The sequence below is a fragment of the Fukomys damarensis genome, unplaced genomic scaffold, assembly GCF_012274545.1.
Source record: "Fukomys damarensis isolate Sample0158 unplaced genomic scaffold, DMR_v1.0_HiC HiC_scaffold_15, whole genome shotgun sequence".
Classification (NCBI taxonomy): domain Eukaryota; kingdom Metazoa; phylum Chordata; class Mammalia; order Rodentia; family Bathyergidae; genus Fukomys; species Fukomys damarensis.
Window position 1 is genome coordinate 60975913 of NW_022900927.1, and position 25505 is coordinate 61001417.

Genomic DNA, 25505 nt, shown 5'->3' on the forward strand with positions numbered 1-25505 from the left:
TTACTTTATTTATTTATCTTGAGTTCTTTCTATTAGGTCCTGCTTTATTCCTGTTGTAAAGCAGGCAGCCTGTGCCTTCGGGATATCGTTATAGGCATTGGAAGAGTAATGAACACCTACAGAGTCCTGGGGTTACGACTGTCACATAAATGCTAAACGGTGTTCGGCTCCTAAAGTCCCAGCCTAAGGTGCTGCTCAGAGCTGTGCTGTCTCTGTGTGTTTCTCTGAATTTTTAAAAACATTTAATTTGATGTATTTGTTACATTTTAAAAGGTGTCAAGCCTGTTGGGCTACAGATGTAAAGTCTAGCTTTATTCAGATCAGTGTTAAAACAGTGACAAGATAATTGCTTAGCAGTTAAATGACTTCCTGTTCTTCAAAGCCAAACAGGATGTCAGAACAGCAGAATGCTCCCCGCAGAAACGAGCAGCCTACTGGAAATAGCATGGATGCAGGAGTCACAGCTGGGTCAGAATCCATCTTCATCACTTTTATCTGCACCCAGCTGTACTTAGCGTTTACGAACCAGGCTTTCTCTTCATGATACCTGTCTTATAGGTTGTTTGAAGAGGAAATGAGAAAATCCCCCTGACAGTCCTCAAACTGGTCCCCTTACCTCTTTCTACAAAAAGGAAAAGTAACAATTGATACAACCTGACAGATAAGGTTTATTGTAAAATGCACACTGGGTGTCTCTTATCTGCTAGCCCTATGTCAGTTGGCCCTTCACCTACAGAGAACTTAGTGCAGACACCGAGAGGGACTTGTTATAAAGCAATCACATATGCATGCCAATCAAGGTGTAAGCAGTCTTTTATCTTTTTCTGGATTCTGAATTATTCATGCAGGTGTCTTGTTTTATCTTTCCCAGTGATGCGTTGAGGTCAGTATGAAATGCTGTCAGAACTGAGGGTCAGATGTAGTTATTTGGAACTTAGGAGGAGAACAGTGTAATGAACCAGCACTCTGGACAACGAAAGTAGATCCTGGGTTACACTGCAGAGAGAGCCCGCTGTGTCTTCCTCTGTTAACTGTAATTCCACCTTATTTTGTCTGCATCAGAAGATACTGAGGTTATGTACCCTGTACTGTAACTCTATACTAAGGTGGGATTAGCCCGCTGCATTTGGAAAATGGAGAATTAAACCAAAGAGCCATGAGTCCAACTCTTTGGTTTTCGATATTATTTCCTACTTTCTTGAGGCTTCCCACATGTCTTCTTCCTGCTTCTGCCTCAGGTATCTGACTCGGTGTTGGCTCAAGGACAAAGGGTAGGACATGATTCCTAACTAGTTAGCGAAGCAGCGGTAATACTGATGAGAGGCCCGTGATTTACAGTGTTCTTACTGCTCTGTAACAGTTCAGGATGTTTATCCTCTGTGGAAACCACTGAGAGGCTGGAAGGTAAGAAGATGCCTTCATCGCCTTTGTTCTCAAGAAATTGGTTTATCAGGATGCACTGGTTTCCCTGAGCATTCTGGTGGCAGTGCCCCCATAAGGGTTTCCAGAAAGTAATTCTGGGGGAGCAGTAAGAAACTGCGAGGGTGTCTCTCTGTCTTTCCCACTTCTGCTCTCTCTAGGGTATACTCGCCAGGCCCTTCGTGTAAAGTAGGGTTTCCCCGTCCACAAGGGATGTACTCTGAGAGTCCCAGCAGACACCTGACAGATGGGTAACATCGAGCCCTATGTACTGTACCGATGACCGAGATGGGCACCAAGTGACATCAGGAAGGTGGCACATACAGAGGGGGACACCCAGACAAGGGATGCTTCATTTCCAGGCAGCAGGAAAGGGGCTGATGTGAGGTTGTATTGTGCTTCTCTGAATGGTGAGCACATAAAATTTTCTGTAATTTTCCGTGTCAGTCTTTGGACCGTGGTCCATGGCTCGTGATTTGGTCAGGTGGCCTATTTCATGTGGGCCATTGGCAGGACAGTGCACACCTTGTGTATGGGATGAGAAAAAGAGGAGCAGAAAGGTCTGAGGTTTCCTCAGGGATGTGCTCCCAGGGACCAGAAGGCCTCAGTTCTTCAGGTCTCCGCCACTTCCTACTGGCGTCAACCTGGGGACTAAAGCTTTTAACTCCCAGGCCTTTGGGGGACATTTCAGATCCAAACTATAGCGGCCACCCTGAGAGAGAAATTTTCTATGCCCACCTCACCAGTGAGCAAACAGGCCACCTGCTTCCCACGGCTCATGGTCCTGTGCTCTTCTTCCAAGGCAACAGAACATTTCCAGTCCCTTTCTCCGACTGGCTCTCCTCCCTCAGCTTCTAAAACCCTTGTCATCACGCTGGGCCTACCTGTCATCCACGACAATGTCTCTTTTTAAGATTCTTGGTTTTGTCGCCTTTCTACACCTTTACTGATGTAAGGTAGCACTAGATTACCTTTGGGAGGGCGGTTGCGATTCAGCTCATCACGGTCAGCAGCCAAGCATCTGTCTGTTTTATTCTCGTATCGATCCACTTTATTGTACAGATTTAAAAAAAACTTTAAAAATTAAATGAATATTCTAAAATCACATGTTTAACTATCACTCTGGAATCTGATCTCCCCGCCAAGGAGGTCCTCCCTGTATCCAAACCCTGTTTCCTTCCTGAAGCACACTCACATTCACATTTCTTTGGTTTCTTTATCTTGGACCGGAAAGGCAGAGAGCCGTGCCCCTTTTATCCACCGGAGTATGACGGGCACAGGACTCTGCCCCACACGGGTGTGCACTTCTCTAAAATGTTTTTTGAACGAAAGAAGAATGAATACTGTGCGCTTGGGTAAGAAGAGCCCAGTCTCCCATGAATCCTTCTTGTGTAGCAGCTCTTGGCAAAGTGTAAACCCTTGGCTATTTTTAAAGCACTTGAAAGGAGTGAACTACAGGGTTGCCCATAATTGAGTTGGGGGCATCCTGTTCTCTTCTGAACTTGCTAAGGCTGTGTGCATTTCAGCATGGTAATCTGTACCTAGAGGTCCGCTGTACACTGACCGCTGAGGTTTACATCAACACCTTTTGGGGACATTCTTGAAGGCCTCCCTTTGTTATTTCAGTTTACCGTCAGAGAAGGAAACTAACTGCACGTTTCATTGTCATGTGAGGTTTCCTGTGTTTGGCCTTAGAGAAGTAATAAAGGAAGAAAAAAATCACTGAGCCACACAGGTGTCACTTGGCGTGTTATATACCAATTAAATGCAAAAATAAAATTCGTTAAAACAAAAAAAACCCCAGGTCATCTCCCAACCAGAAAATGAGATCTTTGAAGTCTTAAAAGAAGGAACCTGATGCTAAACAACTATGTGAAGGAAAGTTAAACAGCACACCTCTCGTTGTCTTGGAAACCGATTATATTTATATTATGAGGTACTGGACATCGCTTCACGTGTCACCCAATCTTGCCGAGTGAATACAGCCGCTATTCGGTCAAAAGATTTTACATCAGGCATCTTCTCTCTCAGGAAATGAGATCCCTGTCATGGGGTGTTATTGAAACAAGGAGGGCGTATGAGACCCAAGGGAGATGTTTTCTCTTTCAGTGTTGATTCCAAGATCCCAGATTCTTCACCTCACTTTTAATGTATTTACTTTGATTCCAGTGGCCAAGGACGTCAACATCCTTTTTGATGAGCTAGAGGCTGTCAATAGTCCTTGCAAAGATGACGACTCCCTCCTTCACCCTGGAAACCTGACCAGCACTTCGGATGACGCCAGCAGATTAGACGCAGGCGGAGAGGTAAGAGTGTGTGCATTCTGAAAAGCAGAATCCTCGATTCAGGTCAGAACCTGTGATGTGTGTTGGAAAGGGCTTTTTGACGTCTGAATCTCATCAAGGTGTAGACTCCTGGAAAACAGGAAATAGACTTTATATTCTTCTGACATCTCCCATAGTTCTAGCACTTTCAGGGATTCAAAATCTCCCCATGCTCAGGACAGGCTCTCAGTGGACAGTGTGCTTACCTTCTTATCCCTGCGGACATTTCAATTATGCAAAGGAAAATTCTCAGAAATGCACGTGAATTTAAGCTGTACATCCGGGGTGCTGTTAAAGAGTAAAACATAAGCTTTAAAGGATGCATTGCCTTGGATAAACGCCCCCAGCATGTAGAATAGTGGCATAAAATGCACCGCCTTCCGTAAGCCAAGTGCCTGAAGCTGCTGTAGTTGGGAACCTTCGCGCAGTTGTGCACAGACCCAGCTGTTCATCTCGGAAGAGGAAGAATCCCGGTGGAGGTGTTTGCTGTGACGCAGGCTGTGTATCACCAGAGTCTAATGTTTCCTTCATTCGTGCACCAGGTAGAGGTGATCGGCACAGAACCCGAGAAATGTGGATGTTTTGCATTCCCTGGTGTTTTTGTTGTTCCAGAGCTAATCAAACACTGAAAGAATGACATTTTTTACACAGGGAGCACTGCTGACTTCTACTGAGCTTCACAGACTTCCCCCCACCAACACCGTACAATACCTCCGTGCCTGTTTGTCCTTGAGAAAAAAGTTCATTCTGTCATTGTCTGGTCACACGGAGACTTGGACTGCCACGAGGTGTCATGGCTAAGGGACACTGAAAGGGACTCAGACAGCAGCTGCTCTCGTCCTCTTATTTATAGATGAAGAAATGACCTCAGGAGGATTAGGGCTTCCCCGAAGGAGGCACAGGCCATTGTTCTGCTCACGGTGACCGTCCTCGACGGAAGCCCTGTTATCTTACCATTTTACTCGTGGTCCAGGGTTCCAGCTTCAAGCTCATAGCCTCACACGTACCAAGTAAGCACTGTAGCTCCATTCTGTGGTCCAGAGAAGACAGAGTCCTCATTTCTGTTTGGCTGGGTTTGGAGGCACAATTTTGAAATCTTGTTCCCTGAGACATGGAGTTCCAGCCACACCCGCTCATCCTTGGTGTCCTTTCGTGTCACCTTTGTTACAGGCCTAAGGAGCCTTCTGTTCTTTTCCTTTTAATATACATAGCATTCGTGGGCCACAAAATCGTATTTGTAACTTCTGTGTAAGTTATAAGGTGTAGTAAAAAAATGAACGCCTAGAATCTCCAGCCCACTTATGAATTCGAAAGTGTTTTTCAGATTACCATGACAACCTCATCATTGGCCCCCTAGTCCCAGTTATTTTTTGATGCAATGGGAAATTAACATTAGAGTGTATGGAGCTAGAAAGGATAAACATTGCTTTGGAGAAATTTGTCTCAAGTATTTTGTGTGTGTGTATTTATGTATATGCACCCTCAAATAACAAAGCCAAATGTTTTCTTCCTGTGAGCAAAAAAATCTGAGACTCGCGGATGCAGAAAATTGGTAAGGCCATGGAAGCGATTAGAAATCCTGTACTTCTCTGACAAAGGCACTGCCTTCCTGAACTCCTGTGTTTTTTTTTACTCTTTTACTCTTAAAATGGTTTTAAGACATGGAGTCTTAATGTAATTTTAGATTTATTTTGTGTTTTGTAAGGTGGCATCGTGTGGTAAGAAATCTTCTGTGACTTTTCTTTCCTGTCAATGTTAAGAATCATTCTTTTTTCAGATGCAACTGCAGTTCATTATTTTCACTGCTGTATAGCATTTTGCCATACAGCTTTTGTACAGTTTATCCATTTATTTCCTGTCCATAGATACCTGAGTTGATTCTGATTTTTTAAAAATTTCTACTACTGCGAACAATGCTCCAAATATTCATATACACATCTCTTTGTTGAGAATCTCTCTAGAGTAGTACATCTTTCAGATGAACAGTTTTACTGGGCAATACCAGAGTGAACCTCAGAACTCATGTACCAGTTTTTACTCTCACCTGTAGATTCTGAAAATCCTCAGCCGCTCCAGATCCTTGCCAATGCTTGTAGCATTCTCATTACGTTTCATTCATTTCCCTCCAAGCTTTTTCAAATGTGTTTCCTCTTTATATTTTTATTAGAGAAAATATAATTTTAGTCAAACCCCATGAAACATTCATTGAGCTTTCGCTTGTCTTTAATATCACTTACCTGCAGCTCAGGTTCACCGGCCGGTCCCTTTCTTTTTGTTTGCAGATGGTGCGGGAGAAAAACAAGTTAAATGGACTTTACTTTCGAGATGGGAAGTGTCGAATCGACTATATTCTTGTGTACAGAAAATCCAGCCCCCAGACTGAAAAGAGAGAAGTGTTTGAAAGAAATATTAGAGCAGAAGGATTACAAATGGAGAAAGAGGTAAATAGTATGCTTGCATGAGAAACAGCAGCAACAACAAAATGTACACACACACACACACACACACACACACACATTGAGTGGATTTAAAAAGTTGGCAGTTACTCATCATGTTAACAGAATATTTCATGTGGCCAGACTTTGCCAATCTGGGGAATGTTTCGGCAGTTAGACTTTCATAGCACAGCCTGCCTTTGAAAGCCTTTCATTGCCAGGTGATTCCACGACAGCCAGAATATTCTGCTCCGCTGAAATGGGTTGTTCCAGAGTGTGACTGTTGACCTGACTTGCTGTGTATGTACATCTGCTGCATCTCTGTGTGTGTGAACGGAGGGCTCTGCGCACACATGGCAGAGAGAACTTTGGAGGAAGAGCAGGGGCTGCATGGAGACTGTTTTTACACTGTAGAGAACACGGTGAGGTTGGGTGCCCCTTCACACACAGGGCACTTTCTGGCCGAGCTGGCCGATACAGCCGGCACTTACAAAGTGGTTCCAGCTGGAAGAGACCTTCAGGTTATTTTTGTCAGGTTCCAGAGCTCAAGGCACCTCTCTCCCCTCCTTGTCTTCTCTACCTGAGGGGCGATCTCGAAGTCAGATGTGGCTTTTCCGTTGTACAGCACCTGTGACACTTCATGCAGCCTGCTGGTTACATGGAGACATCATATGTTGTTACATATTTATTTTTGAGACAGGGTCTCACTATGTAGTTCAGGCTGGTGTTAAACTCACTGTATAGCCAAGGCTGGCCTCTAATGTGCAGTGATCCTCCTGCCTCAGCCTCCCCAGCGCTGGAATTTTAGATGTGCACCACCACGCTTGGTGGAGACATTGAGCATGAGAGGCCTGTCACCCACCCTGCACAAGCAGAAGGACACATCTTGCTTTTTCCTCTGCTGTGGGGCTCGGAGAACATTTCCTATACCAGTTGTACTTCTCTTTGATAAATCCCAGTTTTTAAGTTCTTACCGAGACATTTATATATTCTCTTCTATTTACATTAGCAGCACATTAATATGTTTATCCTTAAAAGTCTTCCCTTGCCAGGCCAGGGATTTAGCTCAATGGTTCCACTGCCTGCTATGCAAGTGCAAGGACCCAAGTTCGATCCCTGGTACAAAAAAAAAAAATCTTCTCTTGCCTTTTATTCTTAGTTCTTCATGACAGAATTCTTATGTGAAACATCAGAGCAGCTACATGATCAGGAAGAATGAAAGTCCTTCTGACTGCTGTTCGATTTTGATTCCCATCTAAATCAATAGCTCCGTTCTATGAATGGGAGATTTATGTTTTAAGCTTCCTAACTGTTCTTTCCTCTGTATAAAATCTGTATGTCAGTGTTATTTCACGACTTAGTGGTTAAAACTCGATAGCCTGAGGCTTTTCCAAACAATGCCTGTTACTAAAGAGCTCACACGGCTCCTTCTGCGGCTCCTAAACCTCCCTGTTGGGTGGTGCTCCGCTGTCGGGGTCCAGCAGGTGGGGAGGAGGAGGTTTGCCCCTGGGGCGTGTGTGCCGTGTCCGTGGTATAACAGGTGGACTGCTTGTATGATCTCACTTGTATACAGGGTGATCTTGTTTCTTATAATTAAAAAATTTTAATAGCTGAGTATTTATTTTAATGGATATTAGAAAAAATAACAGTTGGGGAAAGGGCATGGTCACCATATTGCAAAAGTTCAAAAAATATCACCCTTCCACATTTCTTCTTGGAGCAGCATCTCCCTAGCTGTCCTGTCTCTGCAGCCTTCTGCTCAGTGCCACCTCCCAGGGCTTCTCTCTCCCCGACGCTGCCCTCCACCAGGGTGCATCTCACCCAAGCCCTATGGCCTCCAATGGCACAAATGCTCAGCCTGTCTCCCGTGGCCCTTCCAGCCCCATGTGGCGGCCACCGGCCTCAGACACCCCAGCAAGAAGGGGCCTCTGCAGGCTGCCTTGCTTAAGTGGCAGCAGGAAATGACAGCTCGATCAATTTTTCTCTGCCACAAATAATTAAAATAAAATGCTCCTTGGAACAATTAAAAAATTGCATTTACGTAAGTGTAGATGGCACCAGAAGCACTTTTATTTAAACCAAGTTCTTTATAAATGGCAGCCGCAGAGAGACACCTATCTTAATGGTTAGGTTAGCTTCTAGGGTTACTTCAGCCTCCTGTGGGTTATCAAGGTAAAGAAAGAGGGGGACAGAGAACTCCAGACTCGTGTGCGTCCCAATGACTGACACTAACTACATTTCATGAATGGTTAGCGATTTCTTCATTAGCTTGTTTCATGATGTCTAACAGCTGGGGAAAACGTGTTTCCCTGGCAAAGGTTTGTTTCCAAACTGATAAAGATAGGCTCTGTAGTCCCATTGACTCGAAGAGACTCCTTCCCTCTTTTTAACAATGAATTTCAAAACAACTAAAGAGGATCATGAAAGCGGGGACGCCTCAGATTTAATCTTTCTGAGAACCTTTGCCCAAGACTGACGAGCCAGTGAGGAAGGTCTTGCCGTGGTGGTCTGGGTCACTATAGCTGCACACCTCGCATTTCATGTGAGCCCAGAGAACGCAGTTCACGGAAGAGTTCCCAAGTGGAATATTAAACCCAGGCACTTGGCTTTGGAGTATCTGTCTAATAATTCGTATTTCCTGTTTTTTAACTTTTTTCTGTCTGTTGTTGATCTGTTGGTACCAATTTTGAAACTACTGTCACTTGTAAGAGGTTTATCTTTTCTTTCGTACTATCAGTCAAGTCATGGATGAATTTTGAATTATTTGGGATGTGTGAGAAGTGATTGTGTTAATGGAGAACACTCCACTCCCTTTAGAATCATGTGGACATGGGAAAAATTTCTAATCATTACGGCATTTTAAAATAACGCTAATTATATAAATCACCCCAGCTGGATGATAGCTAATTCATTCAACAGATATTTATTGCACACCCACTCTGTGTTAGTCATTGCTTTGAGGATTAGGAACTCAGCATGGGATACAGAGACAAAATCTCTTGCCTTTTTGGAACTTCAAGGACAAAATAAATAAGCAGAATGTGTAAAATATCAGTCAGTTCTAAGGAGGAAAAAGGAAAACAGGGAATATGGGAGGGGCTGGGAATATTATAAAAGTTGGTGGGGTTGGGAGGGGCTCTTCTCCAGAGAATGCGAACAGAAAGTACAAAGGCCCTGAGGCAGGAACATACCTGCTATGTTCATAGAACAAAGAAGAGACCAATATAATTGGAGTTACTGAGCAAGATGGAGCATGGTAAGAAATTATGTGGTATGATCAAAACTTACAGTGAATGTCTAATAAAAATAACTACAGTAAAAGACACATTGCCATTAATTTCCCTCAGAATATTCTCCATCACTTTAAACACACATCATTTTTGCCACTTTCTGGAGAACTTCTGGAAGTCTTCTTTTGTGTTTATGCAATGTGATTAAAAAACATGATGAGTGCTGTTTCCAGGTGTCATCCAGGGGAAAAAGACAGGCTCATAAAAATATTATGGTGTGTTCTCATCCACCTCCTTCACCAGGTCTTGCCCCGAGCAGCTGCTGGCTCTTCTCCAAAGTGAAAATGACCATGAAAGTCCTTGTTTCTAATTGACTCAGGACATCGAAGCAGCCATAACAGCATGACGAAAAGCAAGAAAGAGAACTTCCAGAACCGCCTCAGAAGGGGGCAGCAGCGATGGGATGAGTGTTCTCAAAACCGAGGGGGATTAGTGGTGGTGTGTCTTTTACTGTAATAATTTTTTTATAATTTAAAGATTCACTGAAGTTTTTATTAAATTATGTCTTGTATATCAGCAAGGCAGTGGAAGCCAGAGGACCTTGGGCTTCAGCAGTTACTGGGAAAATTTACCTTTTCTCTGACACGGGAAGCCATTGGAAGGTTTGAGCTGAACCATGAAAAGATACGGTTTTGTTGCATTAAGGCCCCGCTGGCTGCCTGATAAGATTAGTCAGGCTGTGGAGCAGGGGCAAAGGCGGCAGCAGAGACACAAGATCATCGTAAGAATCCGAGGAAGAGACAGTGGTGTCTTGGCCCAGTCTTACAGTAAGAGGGTGGGAGGCAGAGCTGGTGGAAATCACACGAAGACCAAATAAGAAGGTGCCGGCTACTCACGGGCTACACGGTGTCCATCCACGCAGTTGGAAGGAATTGCCATCGATGGGATTTGGAAAAGAGCTGGTCTCGTTGTGGACTTGCTAAACCTGAGCCACCCCAGGGGAGCTGCTGGGTGGGAGAGTCTGAATTCTGGAAAAGACCTGGGATAGAGAAATGCATTTCGGTGAGACCTCGGACCCAAGTGTTCTGAGTCGTGAGGACACCAGTGCTGCAAATGTGAAAGATCAAGAGAGATTAAGAGGGAGCCTCCCAAGGAGCTAGAAAATCCAGCCAGTGTGGCCCCCGTTAACGTTCATAACCCTATCCAGCTTACCATTCCCCCAGGATCAGAGCTGTGAGGATATGAGAAGACTCCTCCTTCCTACACAGTTAAAAACCGTGATAATGATAATGAAAGTCTAAAATGAGTAAGTATCAGGACACTGAGCTACACATTCCTGACCTCTAGTACTTCCTGGTCTCAGAAGAAAAATCCCTGCTCTCACGCCACTCAGATCACTTCTACTTCCTTGCACGTCACATGTATTACCTTCCAAGGGTTCCCAGCTAGAATGAAGAGAAGGAGAAGTTAGGACAGTCATGAGCACAGGGTGAAGAATGCTGGTTTTTCCTCCGAATCTCATGGCCCTGGAGATTCCCAGAGTGTCTTTCAGGAGTTAGCCAAGATTGCTCCACACCGACGGTGACTTCTTTGATAACTGTGTCTTGGGTGAAGTTTCCTAAGCAGAAGCAGAGCCTGAGGTGAGGGTTCTTGTTGATTGGTGGGGTGGTCTTAGGAGAAAAGGGAGTGAGAGGAGCAGGAGAGAAGACCTAAGCCATGAACGTGACTTCAGCTGGATCCAACAAGGAAGCTCTTGGAGAACAGCACGCACCCAGACAGAGGCATCGTTAAGACCAGGGTCCCCGTGGACATCAGTCATTGTCTGGGTTCTGTAAAGGGGTGGCTGCCCATGTGGCTGAAGGTGATTTTCCAACACCTCTGGCCACTCTCTTCCTGGGCTGGGCTCCATTGGCCTCCATTACCACCAGCACTGAATCGGAAGAGAGGCCGCCAAAGCCACAGTGTTCAGCTTGCTCACTTTGAGATTACAGCGATCAGAAGAGCCGGGCATGGTGGTGCAGACCTGTAATCCCAGCACTCGGGAGGCTGAGGCAGGAGGATCCCTGTGAGTTTGAAACCAGCCTGGGCTACATAGTGAGTTCCAGGTCAGTCTCAACTACACAGTGAGACCCTGTATCAAAAAACCAAACCAAACCAAACAAACAAAAAAAAGATTACATCAATCAAATAATTCATGGGGGTGTTTTCTGAGAGTGAAAAGAGAACCAAGTGCACACAGGCACTAATTCTGATTTAATTAGCCAAGGATACCGCAGTTATCACATTGAGGGCAGAGACCGTGCCAGGCTGGCTTCTGCATCCGAGCCTCTTAACCCAGTGCTGAGATAGCGGAATCTGGGACTTTCTACAAGATTGGCAGCGTCTGGGTAGCAGCAGTCAGCTCACTTCTGGGGTTTCCCAACAGTAGAAGTATTGACATGTGGGCCGGTTAATTATTGTAGGGGAATCCTATGTGTTCAGGGGTGTTTCTCAACATCTCTAGCCTCTGTCTGAAGATGCCAATGGTACTTACGCCAAGTTATGCCAGCCAGAGATGTGTCTAAGCCTCTCTGTAAGTCTTGGCAGGCGGGAGGGGTCATCGTTAGTAGAAAATCACTGAGTTAGACCCCCGGTCCAACGTTATGCAGTCTGCTGCAGTGTCTGCGATGTAGCAGAGGAGTTAAAGGCATCTGTTCCATCCTTTCATCCATGTGGAACAACTGATGTAAGCAGTCTTACCAGCAGGCTCTTGAATCATCAAGGAGGCTTCTGTACGTAAGAGAAGGAACAGGATATAGGTTAAGACTGACATCTCAAGCCAGACAAATGGGGTTTAAATCTGCTTAGTACTTCACTGTCTACTAAGTAAATAACTGGGCAAGATTTTTAACTTCTCTGTGCCTCCGTGTCCTTGTTTATTAAGTGGTAGATCATTCCTGTCTCCTAGGGTTATTGTGAAGATAAAGTGGGTTCATGCATTCTGCTGTGCTTAGGAGAGTCTGGTACCCATCAAGTCCTCAACGATGGCGGGTGATGGTTCTGGGAGAGAAGGGGTGGCTTCCATCGCTGGTTATCTTGGTTCCCAGGCTCAGCCATTCAACCCTGTGCTCGTCATCTTGGACTGAGAATCCCTGGCCTGTGTTTAGGCAAAGCTGAAGGTAGCTGTCGTCTCAGGAAGACAAGGGTCACCTGTGCTAAGCCCCACCTCATCCCTGGGACTGTCAGTCTACCTGCTCCAGAAGAGACCACAGCACGGGGGTTGTTCTCACTACCATTGCCTTACAGCAAACTTACAAAATGGTGCTAGGTTGGGGAACTGCTCTCTCTACTTTCTTACCTCTCGGTTTAATTTCTGAGGCCATTTTAAAGACCTAAGGAACTGCTTGTGTTAATTTGGGAAGACTAAGTTTAATCAAAACATTTCTGCTGCCAGGTCACTGTGACCAGTACAAAGTCATTTTGAACTGATTTACTAAAGGATTATCCTAAATCAATACATATTTTATATGACTCATGCCTATTTCTTCACTCAAGATAGAACAATTCAAAGGAGAAAAATATCCATTGTACAAGGGCAGCTGAAGAACTGAAGTTAAATAAAGAATTGTTGTTACCTCCCACAAGAAGAAACTTAATCTGAAAGATCTCAGTGGTCTGAATTGAGCTTTTTTGGTACAAAGCACATTCTGCATGGGCCATTATATGCCACAGGCGAGATGAGATCACATTGTATCTTTGAAAAGAACTGTGGTCCTTTCTTCATGGTATTATTTTTTTTGTTTTCTTTTTCTTTACTGTATTATGTTACATTGGTGAAACTTATGCAAAGTGTATACCATAATGTCACACTAATTACTAACGACATAGAAGAGAGTGAAAAGCTTTGAAGCAATTTGGGGAACTGTAAACTCATGTTGTCCTGCTTGCAGTCCTCACAAGTAAGGCTGGAGATTTAGCTCAGTGGTTCTGCCGCCTGCCTTGCAATTACAAGGTCCTGAGTTCGATCCCTGGTACCAAAAAAGGTAAAATTTTTAGAAAAAATTAATTGTATACCGAATTTTTCATCAAACCTGATATTGCAAAGGCAATACTGTAGCGCTGTCTTCTAAAACAGGGCTTGCTTTCGCTTTTGTCTTAAGTGTATTTTAAGAGCAGTCAGCAATCAGTCCGTTTCCAAAGGAGTCGTGCGTTCATTTATTCATTCATGAAATATCTGGTGAATGTTTACTATTATTGGAGAAAGAGAAACACTGGTACCATGAGTGCTGTGAGAAACAGGCTGGACTGCCGGTATGGCGTTACTGTTTCACTTTTGGAGTTCAAGGAACATCGCTGTGATGAGAGAGACTGAGCTCAAAGATCAGCTGGAATTTGCATCTCTAAACCTCAGGCAGTGTTGGGATTGCCCCGTTTCCCACTCTCAGGATTACCTTCACCTGCTGTTTCCTCTTAGGCTGGGAGGAGTGCAGAATAAATGGGTCCACTGAATGGGGGCGGGACTGACGTCAGAGAGGGAACTGGCTGGATTTGGCTGGGATGCGGAGGAGGCTGGAAGAACTCTTACAGGGCACAAAGCAGGGGACATTTAAGCACTTGAGCAGCACTGGGACCTTTGGAGAGGCCCCGCTAGTTGTGATCCCTCCCTAACTTGTCATTTCCGGTTGTTCCTTTCAGCTTCCGGTCTGAGTACTGCTTTTTCACTTCTGTCTGCCCTTGCACCCATAGTTACCTCTTTGAAATTTTTCCTAGTGGGTGTAACTGCTCGGCCCCTCTTTCAGCTGGAATTGTATAGGAAAACCAGCCGCGCTGTGCCTCCCATGAATGAAGTGTTTCACGTAGGGGATTTCGGTACTGCTGAAAAGGCTGGGGTGAGAGTGTCAGGGGTGCTGCCTCCGGCTCCTCGCACCAGAGTGCATCAGCGCTGTATCTCCAACCAAGCTGGTCTAAAGCCCTGGGGGCTTCCCAGTGCCTGACTCAAAAACGTACCCAAAGCTACTTAGAACCTCACATCTGAGGGTAGAAATGGGCCCTCCTTTTCCAAATTCCAAGTCTCACCTGAGCACCCCATACTGTAGACTGTAACCCTCATCCCACGAGAAAAGAGATAAGGGAACTATTGCCCTAACTTCTCCTTGGGAAAGCAGAGAACACCTCACATGGGAAGGGCAGAGATGCCAAAGAACAGATGCTGATGACGGACAGTATGAGGGCATCACCAGCCCTGCTCCCAACAGGTTTCACTGCTGCCTGACCCTTTTTCTTAAGGCTTTGTCGGCTCCTTCTCTGTAAAACCCAAATGGCTTCACAATGATGAGATGTGAGCTCTAACACGTGACTTTAGATGACGGAGAGGCAGCTATTTCTGACCTCTTACAGGCGCCCGGTGGGATGAACCGTCCACAGGCAGAGTGCTGCCACACCCACACTTTGGCTCCGAGGCTCACGGTGGACAGTTGTCTTTGTTCGAGCCAGAGCTGAATCCATTGAGACCCAGGCTTTTAGGAGTTTATCAGCACTCACAAGTTCCCACAAGGAAACACTCCATGTTCGTAGTGAAGGGGAAGGAAAAAAAAAAAGAAAGAGAAGGTGAAAGTTCCCTGCCCCATAACTGCCGGTAGAGGAATAAAAAAGGGTTCCCTGTACCACTTCCGGCCCCTACAATGCTCAGAGAACCCTTATACATTCATGTTTCGAGTCCTTGTTATATTCCGGGCGCTCTGCCAGGTGCCAGAGAATCAATCATGGAGAAGAAGTGCTCCAGTTACCTCTTACATAACAAACTACAAAATGTGGTGGCTTAAAAGAGCAGTTATTTAGCTCTCAGACCTGCAGTTGGGCAGCAACTCCTCTCCTCCCCATGGGCCATCAGATGCACTGGTGGCATCAGGACCTGGAGCAGCCCCTGTTCCAGTAGCTGACTAAAAATGGGAAGATGATGCCAGCTGGGGCTGGGACTGCGGGCCTGGGCTCCCCGCCATCCGGGCCTCTCGCAGACTCAAGTCATGGCCCACTGATCGGCCATGAAGGCAGGCAGGGGACAGAGGCTGGAGCACAGTCTGAAAGTTCCTGTGAAGCATCAGAGGAGTTTTATAATTTGCCCAGAGGTCTCAGGAAGCTTAACAAGAGGTGACCTCAGTCTGAAAAGATGCATCGGCCCTTACTAAGCTGGACAGTAGAGGGGACCTGGTGTTCTGGATGGGCGCTCCATGAGCAAAGGCCCCGTGGGCCTGGAACAAGGCGTCTCTGGCTCCCCGCTGGAGTGGAACTTGGGAGGACTGTGGGCTTCGCCGCCGCGCCGGCTCTGCCCTTCACCCCAACTTTCTCATGGTTATGCTCACTCAGCGGCTCTAATGCAGGTCAAACAGCCTCTGAGCCTCAGTGGCTGACGGAGCTAGCTAGAGCTGTGCTTTTGAGTCCGTTCTTACCCAGGTGCTCTTAATAGCTCTTAATAGAGCTTAATAGCATTTAGCTTCTTTCTAACCAAATCCACACCCTTATGTGAGGTGTGGCTGAACACTTAAATTTTTAAAAATATGTTACAGTGAAAGACACGTTGGGATTAATACCCCCTCCAAAATTCTCCCCCTCAGTCTGAACACATTTCCCATGCCCCCAGCCACTTTCTGAGGCAGTTCTGGAAGTTTTCTGAGCGACTTCAGCCGTGCGGTCAGGCCTGCCTCCAGGTCCTGAATCAAAACACCAGAACATTTATGTTGCACGGTCCAGTCACTTTGTCTTAGAGCCGGAAGTCACACGGCATCAGCTGAGGTGACTAAGGCGGATGAAGACGCACCTTGATGATGTTAGGAGCCCACCTTCCCTTGAATGGCCCTCAGCAGCAGCCTTCATCATACTTTTGACCGCACCTCATAAAGACACAAAGGGGGACTTCCAGCCATGGTTCACAAAGTGACAAGAATGACACGTGTGTTTGAAGAGAGGGGAAATACATTGAGGGGTTAACGGGACACCTTGTACTTCTGTTTGAATAGAGTACTCGCATGGTGGATTCCTGTCAGGCCAAGCGTTTGACTAACCTACCATGACCTTGACCTTGATGGTCTCCCAGGAAGATGGCGGCGGCTGCTCACCTTAGAGTCCTGTATTGTTTAGCTCCTTTATCCAATCTCACTTTTTCTACACGCATTGAAGTTAAAAAGGGCTTCATAGAAGACCAATAGTAAAGCAGGCTGAAGAATGGAACTCTAGTACCTATGATTCCTTTGACCTCAGAAGGCCAGCAGGCAGGAAAGAAATTATACAAGATGAAACCTGGAGCCATTAGTGTTTTGGAAATGCATTACGCTACCCTGGGAACCCTTCCTCCTCCTCGGTCTGAAGGTTCTGGGGCTCATTTAGGAGATTATTTTGTATTGTACAGCAGTAAATCACCTTGGCATTCATTTGAGGCTACTGTGATTCAGTTTCTCAGATTCTAATAAGTGCCCGTGGGTCTTCTGAAATCTAGTTTTTCATTCAGTGGATTATGGATAACATTGTGTAGTTACGAAAAGGTAATGCCCTTGCTGTTTCTCATTGCTGGAAGGGTCCTCCCACCCGACAATTCTCTGTGCAAACTCCAGGTGAATGAAAAACTATTAAGTCTTGCTTCTCTGTCACACAGTGCTGTACTTGGTTAGCAAAACAAAAATAAGCGATCGAGGGCCAGGGATTTAGCCCAGTGGTTCCGCCGCCTGCCTCACAAGCACAAGGACCCAAGTTCATTCCACGGTTACCCCCCCACCTCAATAAGCAATTGGGAAGTAAGTACTAATTTTAGTTTGGGATATTCTTTTGTTCTGTTTCTTTTTCTACTTAAATGTACAAAGCTATACCTAATCCCCCCTATTAAATAAAGTCTCATAGTGGAGAGAGAGTGCCGAGTAATCACTAGATACTTGACGCGTGTTGCTTCACCTGCTTCGATGGGCTTAAATATTCCAACAGAATCATTGGGAGGTGTGCTGTATATGATAATGAGCCTGCTGACTAATTATGCAACCATTTTTCTACTCATCCCCCCACGCCGCTCAGTTCGAAGCTGCGATCCGTAACCCGTCATTATGATCGCTCACCTGGTGGCCCGGAACCTTCCCTTCGGTCCCTTTGGCTTACTTTCCTGGCAAAGCCTTCTCGTTGCCTGCATCTCACCGGCTCTGCTGCGTCTGGGCGGTCGAGCGTTGCTGAAGGGAACTTACTGACCTATGCACTTTCTTTTTTAGTTTATTTTTTACATTTTTTACTGTACTTACTCTGTTAAACGCTCAGCAGAGTATATGAGTTATGTAATCACCCTGGGGAGTCAGTACACCTTCGTAACACAGCTTGTGTCTTTTTTAAAATTCCCTTAGCTCCGCCTCCTGCCCTAGGGCCCCTTTCCTCCTTTCCTTCTTGTCGACCCTGTGAATCTTAGCTCTTGTTTGTGGCACACAATATCCGTGCTCACTGGGGCTGGCAGGATCTTGTGCCTGGCAATCTCCACTCCACCTCCTTCCCCATCCCCACCCCTCGCCTCGTCCCCGGCCCCCTTCCCATCTGCACGAGATCCATCCCCTTGTCTCGATCTGTTCTTTCTTCCTTTTTCCCTTGTTTCGTGCTTTGCCTTATGCGGATGAGTGATACCACGTGGTATTTAAGTTTGTGTGTCAGGTTTATTTTGCACAGCATTGTGTTTTCTAGATGCATGTCTCAGACCCACCCTTCATAGCCCAGTAGTATTCCATTCTGCACGGACACCGCATTTCCATTGCCGAGTCATCTGTTGGTGGGTATATGGGCTGCTTCCAGTATTTAGCTATTATGAGTTGTGCGGCTTTAAACATGGGTATGCATAGGTCACTGCAGTATATCTTTTTTTATTGGTACATTTTAGGTATACAGACAGTACAGTTACATTCATCACTGGAATCTTGCACCTTTACATGATGCATCTTGGTTCTTATTTGTTCCCCATTCCCCTGCCCTCCCTTCACTCCCTGCACCCTCCCCTATTTGCAAAGACTGTTTCCATTTTTTTCCTTTTCTTTTCTTTTTCTTTTCCTTTCTTACCTTTTCCCTTCCCCTCCCACTTCCCCTGCACCTTAGACCTTTTTTCCTATTATACAATATCAGTTATACATTTTGATCCTTCTTTACACTTTAGTTTATCACACCAGAGAAACTACGGTATTTACAAGTTTGTCCTATTAATTTCACTGAAAAGAGTGTGGCCTCAATGTCCACTTAGCTATAAATGTCTCTAGTTTCTCATTCTTTATGGCTGAGCAGTACTCCATTTTATATATATATAAAAAACCACATATCTTCTTTATCTACTCTCCAGCTGATGGGCAATTGGGCTATTTCCAAGTTTTAGCTGTTACAAACTATGCCGCTATAAACACTGGTGTGCATATATAACTGTGGTCTGATTCTTTTCGTTCTTTTGGGAAGATACCAAGAAGGGGAATAGAGGGGTCAAATGGGACCTCTAATCCTAGTTGTTTGAGGTATCTCCATATTGATTTCCACAGTGGTTGTACAAGTCTGCACTCCCACCAACAATGGCGAAGGATTCCTTTTTCCCCACAGCCTCACCAGCATTTGTTATTGGTTGATTTCTTGATCACAGCCATTCTTTTTGAGGTGAGGTAGAATCTCAGTGTTGTTTTCATCTGCATCTCTCAAAGGACTAGTGATGTCGAACATTTTTTCATATGTTTATTTGCTGCTTTTACTTCTTTTTTAGTAAAATGTCTGTTCAATTCAGATGCCCATTTTTGAACCGAGTCTTTATATTGGGGGGGGCGTGATTTTTTTGAGTTCTTTATATATTCTAGATAGTAGACCTTTGTCTGAGGAGCAGCTGGTAAAATTTTTTTCGCATATTGTACGTTGTCTCTTAGCTCTGTTGGTGGTTTCTCTTGCAGTGCAGAAGCCTTTTTAAAAGGTAAGATCCCAGTTGTTGATTCTTTGTGCTAGTTCCCTTGCTACTGAGTATAGTATGATATGTTAAGCTCATTAGAGATGATTCCAAGGAGGGGGTCATATGGAATTTCTAATTTTAATTCTTTGGGACATCTCTATACTGAGTTCCACACTGGTGGTATGAGTTCGAGTTCACATTCCCACTAACAATGCAGGAGGGTTCCTTTCTCCCCACAGCCCCACCAGCATTTGTTATTTTCTGATTTCTTGATGATGGCCGTTCTTTCTGGAGTGAGATAGAATCTTTTGCATCATTTTGATTTACATCTCTGTAATGTCCAGAGACATTGAATATTTTTTTGTATGTTTGAGGGCCATTTGTACTTTTTCTTCTGCGACAGGTCTGTTTCGGTTGCCCATTTCTTGACTGGGTCTTTAATTTTATTTATTTATTTATTTTTGGTACCGGGGATTGAACTCGGGTCCTTGCGCTTGTGAGGCAGGCCACCGAACCGCTGAGCTAAATCCCTGGCCCTTGGGTCTTCAATTTAGGTGGTCAAACCTTTTTGATAGGTGGTCTCTTCCCTCTACTAATTAATTCTTCTGCTTTATACGAGCTTTCTGGTTGCATAGAATCCTGACTGGTTCACTTTAAATCACAACCAAACCCTGAAGAATTGTTACTGAAGAATCCCCCTGGGGTCTCAGTCCGTAGTTTCGGCTTCTCCCCTGCGCAGCAGTCAGCAGCTCTGACCCTCCTCCTTCTCTCCCGTTCTCTCCCTTCCCTTTTACGCCTCACCTAAATGTCAATCGTTCTAAAAGTACGTGGCGCTCGGAATGATTCTAGGTGCTCAGGATCCGCCAGTGAACAAGTCAGGACTCCGCCCCGGGGGGACTCGCATGTGTGCTTGTGAGGGGACAGTGAACAACAGAGGTCAGGAGGGGACAGCGTGGCGGGTCACAGAGAGGTCCACAAGGCGGCGCGGGCGTGCGCGTGCGGGGGGCGAGGGGGACACACTCCAGAGGGGGCGTTGGGTGTGGGCTCGCGAAGGCCAGGTGCACCAGCCCAGAATGGGCAAGGGTGTTGGCGCCTCGCCGTTTCCCTTCCTCAGCTGCTCTCCCTCCCTGGCGCAGGCGCTGCTGATGACCTCGCCGAAGCGTGGACAGGAAAGGAACGCGATCGGACAGGGTCTTCTGCAGCTCTCTCCACATTTTCTTCCTCGCCTCTGGTTCCAGTGCAGAAAGCGCCTGCTTCTGTCCCGGAGCTCGTGTTGCTCACCGAGTCCCTTCCCCTGTCACTTTCTCGAGCTCTTTGCCCCGTCAATGCCTCCGCAGTCCTTCATCATAACCTTGGCCCCCTGCATGGTCCTGAAACTCAGACCGTGAGAGGAGAAGTCCTGCGTCCCACCTTCCCTCACCTTCATCCCTTGTCTTCGCGCCTTCAAAGGACTTCTCGAAAGACTTGTGTGGTGTGCTGCTCTGCGTCCTTTCTCCCTAACATTCAAGGGCGCAGGTTTTCTAAAGGTCCTTCCCCTGCTGACTGTTCCTTCCTTGGGAACCTTCCTCCCTCAGCTCAGGAGATTTCCCGGGTGTCCTCTTTGCTCGCCCTCCTGCTTGCTCTCCAGAGAGTAGGGGGTCTTAAGACTTGCCATTGACCCCTCTCCTGTGCCGCTCGCTCCCTGCGACCTCGTCCAGAGCCATCACATGCAGACTTCCTGCATGTCCCCCCAAGCTTTGCATCTCAGAGGACTGACTTGGTCTCGGCATGAGGGCGGAGTGTGCGGACTTCTCTTTGTAGTTGCCAGGGGCCCAGCATGACAGAGGCTCATTCAGACACCACATCCACAGCAGAAGAGGTGAAATCCACTCTGGTCGTCAGGGCCACGACGTGGCTTCTCGAGTGCAGTATGCACTGCATATTAATGTCATACCACGTTATTCAAATGCTACCTCCTAGGCAGTGAGGTTACGCCAGCTCTATACCAACAAGGAACCGATATGAACTGAACTGTAAGCATCAGTTAGTTTTATTTCTCTGGCATGAAAAAATAACACAAGCCCTATTTCTTGACAGCTTTTTCATAACTTTTAAGTAACAATTCTTGCTAAATATAGTGCAACACAAACACTGTAGCATCCTATAGTTGTGATCAGTATTCCACCAGGAGATAAATATAATAACCCTAGTCAAGATGTCATAGCCAAGTGCATCAGAAAGCATTTCCAAAATTAAACTGCCTCTGCCCTAGCAGCAGACACCAAGTTGGCAGTCCTTTCTGGGTCATGCTTATCTCGTAGCTTAATCCCGAGGGCTACAATGACACCTGGGTTACGGAGTAGTTATCACCAGATGGATCCTTTGTGACCATAGAGCTGTCCCCAAGTTCGTCCGAATCTCAAACTCTGTCTTGAAGAAATAGGAAAAGGTCACGGTGGTCTATAATAAGTGAAAGGACTTTTGGAGGTGTATGGACCCCAGCTGACATTGCTTGTTCCTAAGAAGACATTTGAGCCTTCCCACAGAGCAAGGATTTTCTGTCGAGGTGGACATCAGTCCAACTTCTATCCATATGTGTCACGTGATTTGTAGTTGGTGGAATAGCTGCTCTATTGAATTGTGAGTTCCTTGAGATCTAGACCATTTTTTAGCTTTCATTATATTTCCTCAGCCCAAATATAGTGTCTACGTACTTACGCAAACAGTGCATAAAAGCTGAGATTATCTTTGGGTATTTTTTTGAATGATTATATGAGTGGTTGTGTCGTGAAAGAGAAGAAGATATTTGCTTTACATATTAGCTCTCCTGTTTTCCTGAGGAGGTGATGGGGAAGGTATTCAGTATTAGTGTGTCTTTATTAGTAATATGCATCGATACATTTCTTCCTGGCAGGTTCTAAATTAGCCTCAGGCTGTAGTAATCTGGGGCTCAGAATGGGGTTCTGGGCAGAAGATAGGAATCTGGGATTTACCAGCCAAAAGGTTATATCTGAAGCCATTAAGCAGGGATGAGGTGGCCCAGGGAGGATAAGACCAGTCCTGGGAGGACCACAGGGAATCCACATGTAAAGGTTTGCTGAGGATGACAGGCTATTTCGCGCTCATGTTTCCACGGCTGACTGATGCATCTGTAGGAGAATCAAGAACAACTGGTACAAACAAGCTTCACTGCCCTCATTTCTCAGTGGAAACTGAATCTCGGAAGAACACAAGTCATTTGCCCAGTGACCCAAGGCTGGTTGGATGGCTGCTCCCGAGAGGAGTTGACATCGCGTAGCATTTCTTCCAGATCTTTGACCTCCAGGAAGGGATGGACATTTCCCGTCCGTTTCACAGACCAGACGCATCAAGAAATTCTAGCGCCAAGCTACGGGCACCATTCATTAACTGTAGGGCGAAGAAGGAAATTCTGACTTACTGGGCTTGTTACTGTACAACCATAGCCGCTTCAGAGCAACCTTAGCTGTTGTTGTCTCCATCTTGCAAACAGGGAAACTGAGGCTCGTGTACTAAGTGATTGGCAGAGCCTGGCTTGATGTTTGCTCTTTGCATTGGCATTTCGCCGTTGATGGGGTATGCAGAGGGAACCCTCTGCACTACGAGGTGGATTCTAATGTGTACCGAAGCGTTTCTCCCCAAAATAGAAGGCAGTGAACTCAAGTAGGCAAGAACATTTGTGTGAGACGCAGCTTTCCTCTGCTGGGGGACAGCTGTGAAGCCTCCTGGATTGGAGAGAGTTCAGGCGTCCTCCATATTTGCCGTGCAGCCTTAGCCAACGCACCAGAACTCTTAGTGCTTTAGTTTCTCATCTGCAATAAATTAAGATATTAATGAGCCCTGCCTCGTAGGGCTGCTGTGAATATAAAAAGATTTAATATTTTAAAACACTATCTAACATCCAGCAGTACGAGATAGCTTCTCTTACCTCTACCGTTATCGTTTGTCTTCACTATGATTTTCCGAAAGGCTTCTTTCTCTGAGTCCCCCATTAGAAATTAATATCACCTTTTGGCTCCAGAATTTGAGTTTTGCTTTTTTCTCATAGTAGCATAATAGTTATGAGAAAGTGATATCCAGGTAGTCACCGAAGGGGCGATAGAACAGATGGAGGTGACCCTGGTCTGACCCCAGATGCCCAATAAATCGAAACACCGGGCATGTTTATGCCTCAGGCCTTTGCATTTTACTCTTCTCACCCGCTGGAACGCTCTCTCCCTGGATAATGAAAGCGCCTTCTTCAGCGCTTTCTTCAGGTCTCCACTCAAATATCACCTTATCAAAAGGTCTGTCCACACCACTGTATCTAAAATATCAACTGCTTCCCACCATTACTGTTTTATGTCCTAACCTCTGTGTTCTTCAAAGCACACCCTCAAAAGCTGCGTTTATCTATTTCCTGAGGGTCAGTCTCCCCAGCAGAACTTGAGTTTGGCGAGGGTGGGGAGTTGCTCTGCATTCCCAGCACCCGGCATAGCTCCGGGCACATTGTAGGCCTGCAGTAAAGGTTTAGGGGGTAAATAAGGGGATGAGCAAGTAGATGCTAAATGACAACTCTTGGGATAAAATCCACGGGCATCTGCGTCGTCATTCCAGGTACACTGTCACCTACGCGAGCTTGGAACAAACTACCCCGGGCGCCTTCTCCTGCACTGAGAGAGTGGGTTATCAGCCATCCACTCTCTCAGCAAACGGCCGGCGTACCATTCTAGACACTTGCTTATTTTTCTCATGCTCCTCATTTGATTCATCTAACGTCCTTTCAGATCTACTTCCGGTAGATCTCAGCATGGGCCATCTCTCTCCCCGCCATATCCACCGCTGTTCAGCCGCCATCTTGTCTCGCTCGGCCTACTGGGATAACTTTCCTATGAACCTCCCCACCCCGTGCTCCCTCTAGACTAGTCTTCGCAGAACGTTCCTTGGACTCTTCCTAAAGTAAGCAACCCCTGCCTGTGACCCTTTAGTGATTTCCCCTGGACCTTAGAAAATAAAATCCAAACTCCCTGCTGTGTTGCTTGGCCTGGCAAGGTCCATTCGCAACCTACCTCTCTGTCTCCATCCGAAGTGACTCTCCCCGCCTCGTGCTTTACAATGTCCAGTCCGCCTGGCCTGTTAGTCCCAGGTGCGATCTCTGAGCCTTCGCATCTACTGTTCCTCCTGCTTAGCATGCTTTTCACAGGGCTCCTCCCACAGCTCCTCCCACAGCTCACACCATCTCGTCTTTTGTCTCCAGCCAGTCAAAAGCAGCTGCCCTCGGTTCTTCTGTCCCACAGAACTGTACTCTCCTTTCTAATTCTGTTCATAATTTTAAATCACGCATTTGTATATTGCTTCGTATCTGTCTCTTGCTGTCCCTGTAAATTCCGTCTACTGTGGCATACCCACTTCTTAGTAGAGTCCCTGTCACACAGCAGTCGTTCAATAAGCATTTCTTAGTGTTACTGAACATGTGAATGAACGTCGGAGAGGAACCTGTAGATGGCACTGGGAGCCAGAAACTGGGGGCTTAGATCTCAGGGTCTTTTCCAGCTGTGCATTGTAGTCACATCTTTCCTCTGTACCGGCTCCGTGTTTGTCACCTTCCCAGACTGACACTTGCATGAGTAGGGATGCACTGTTTCTCCCACCGTACCAATGCTGTGATCCCCGTTGGAGATGATAATAACTCTGAGATAGTTTCAGACGCGCTGTGAGAATCTTACCTACATTAGGCCGTGCCATTCAGTTCGAGCAAGCAGGTGTTGCTGTCATTTCTCATTCTGTAGTTGAACAAACCAAAGAGCACACAGGTCAAATACTTCATGAAGATCATAGAGCTGGTGAGATACAACCATGAAAACGCCCATATGTTCTGATGCCCGGTCTCAGGATCTCACTCCTACCTTCTGTAGCACAGCCGCCCATTGGCTTGGGCTCTGCGCCCTCCTCCTCGGCAGCCTCCACTAATTCTGTAAATGCCACCTGTATCCTGGCCACACTTGCTTTGCCCGGGAAGTCTCTGGCCTTGCGCTGTCTTGTGAGAGACTCACTTACCTGACTGCCCACGGATGCCTTCCCATCCCGTCCAGATCCTCACACTCCCAGGACGGAGTTTATGATTTGCCTGCGGAGCTCCATTCCCAAACCCAGTCTCCTGAATCGGCTCTTCTCAGTCAACGCTGTTGGAATTTATGGGATTAGGAGTTATGCTTCA

At 46.1% G+C, this 25505-nt stretch overlaps 1 protein-coding gene across 8 annotated transcripts in view; it reads left to right on the forward strand.

The window, feature by feature from the left end:
* Ano4 (anoctamin 4) overlaps positions 1–25505 on the forward strand; it is a 275001-nt gene that overhangs the window by 125547 nt on the left and 123949 nt on the right. For all 8 annotated transcript variants that reach the window (XM_033763868.1, XM_033763866.1, XM_033763863.1 and 5 more), the window contains 2 exons: positions 3589–3725; positions 6026–6184. In XM_033763868.1, coding sequence (XP_033619759.1) covers positions 3589–3725; positions 6026–6184 — 296 coding nt within the window. The remainder of the gene's footprint in view (positions 1–3588; positions 3726–6025; positions 6185–25505) is intronic.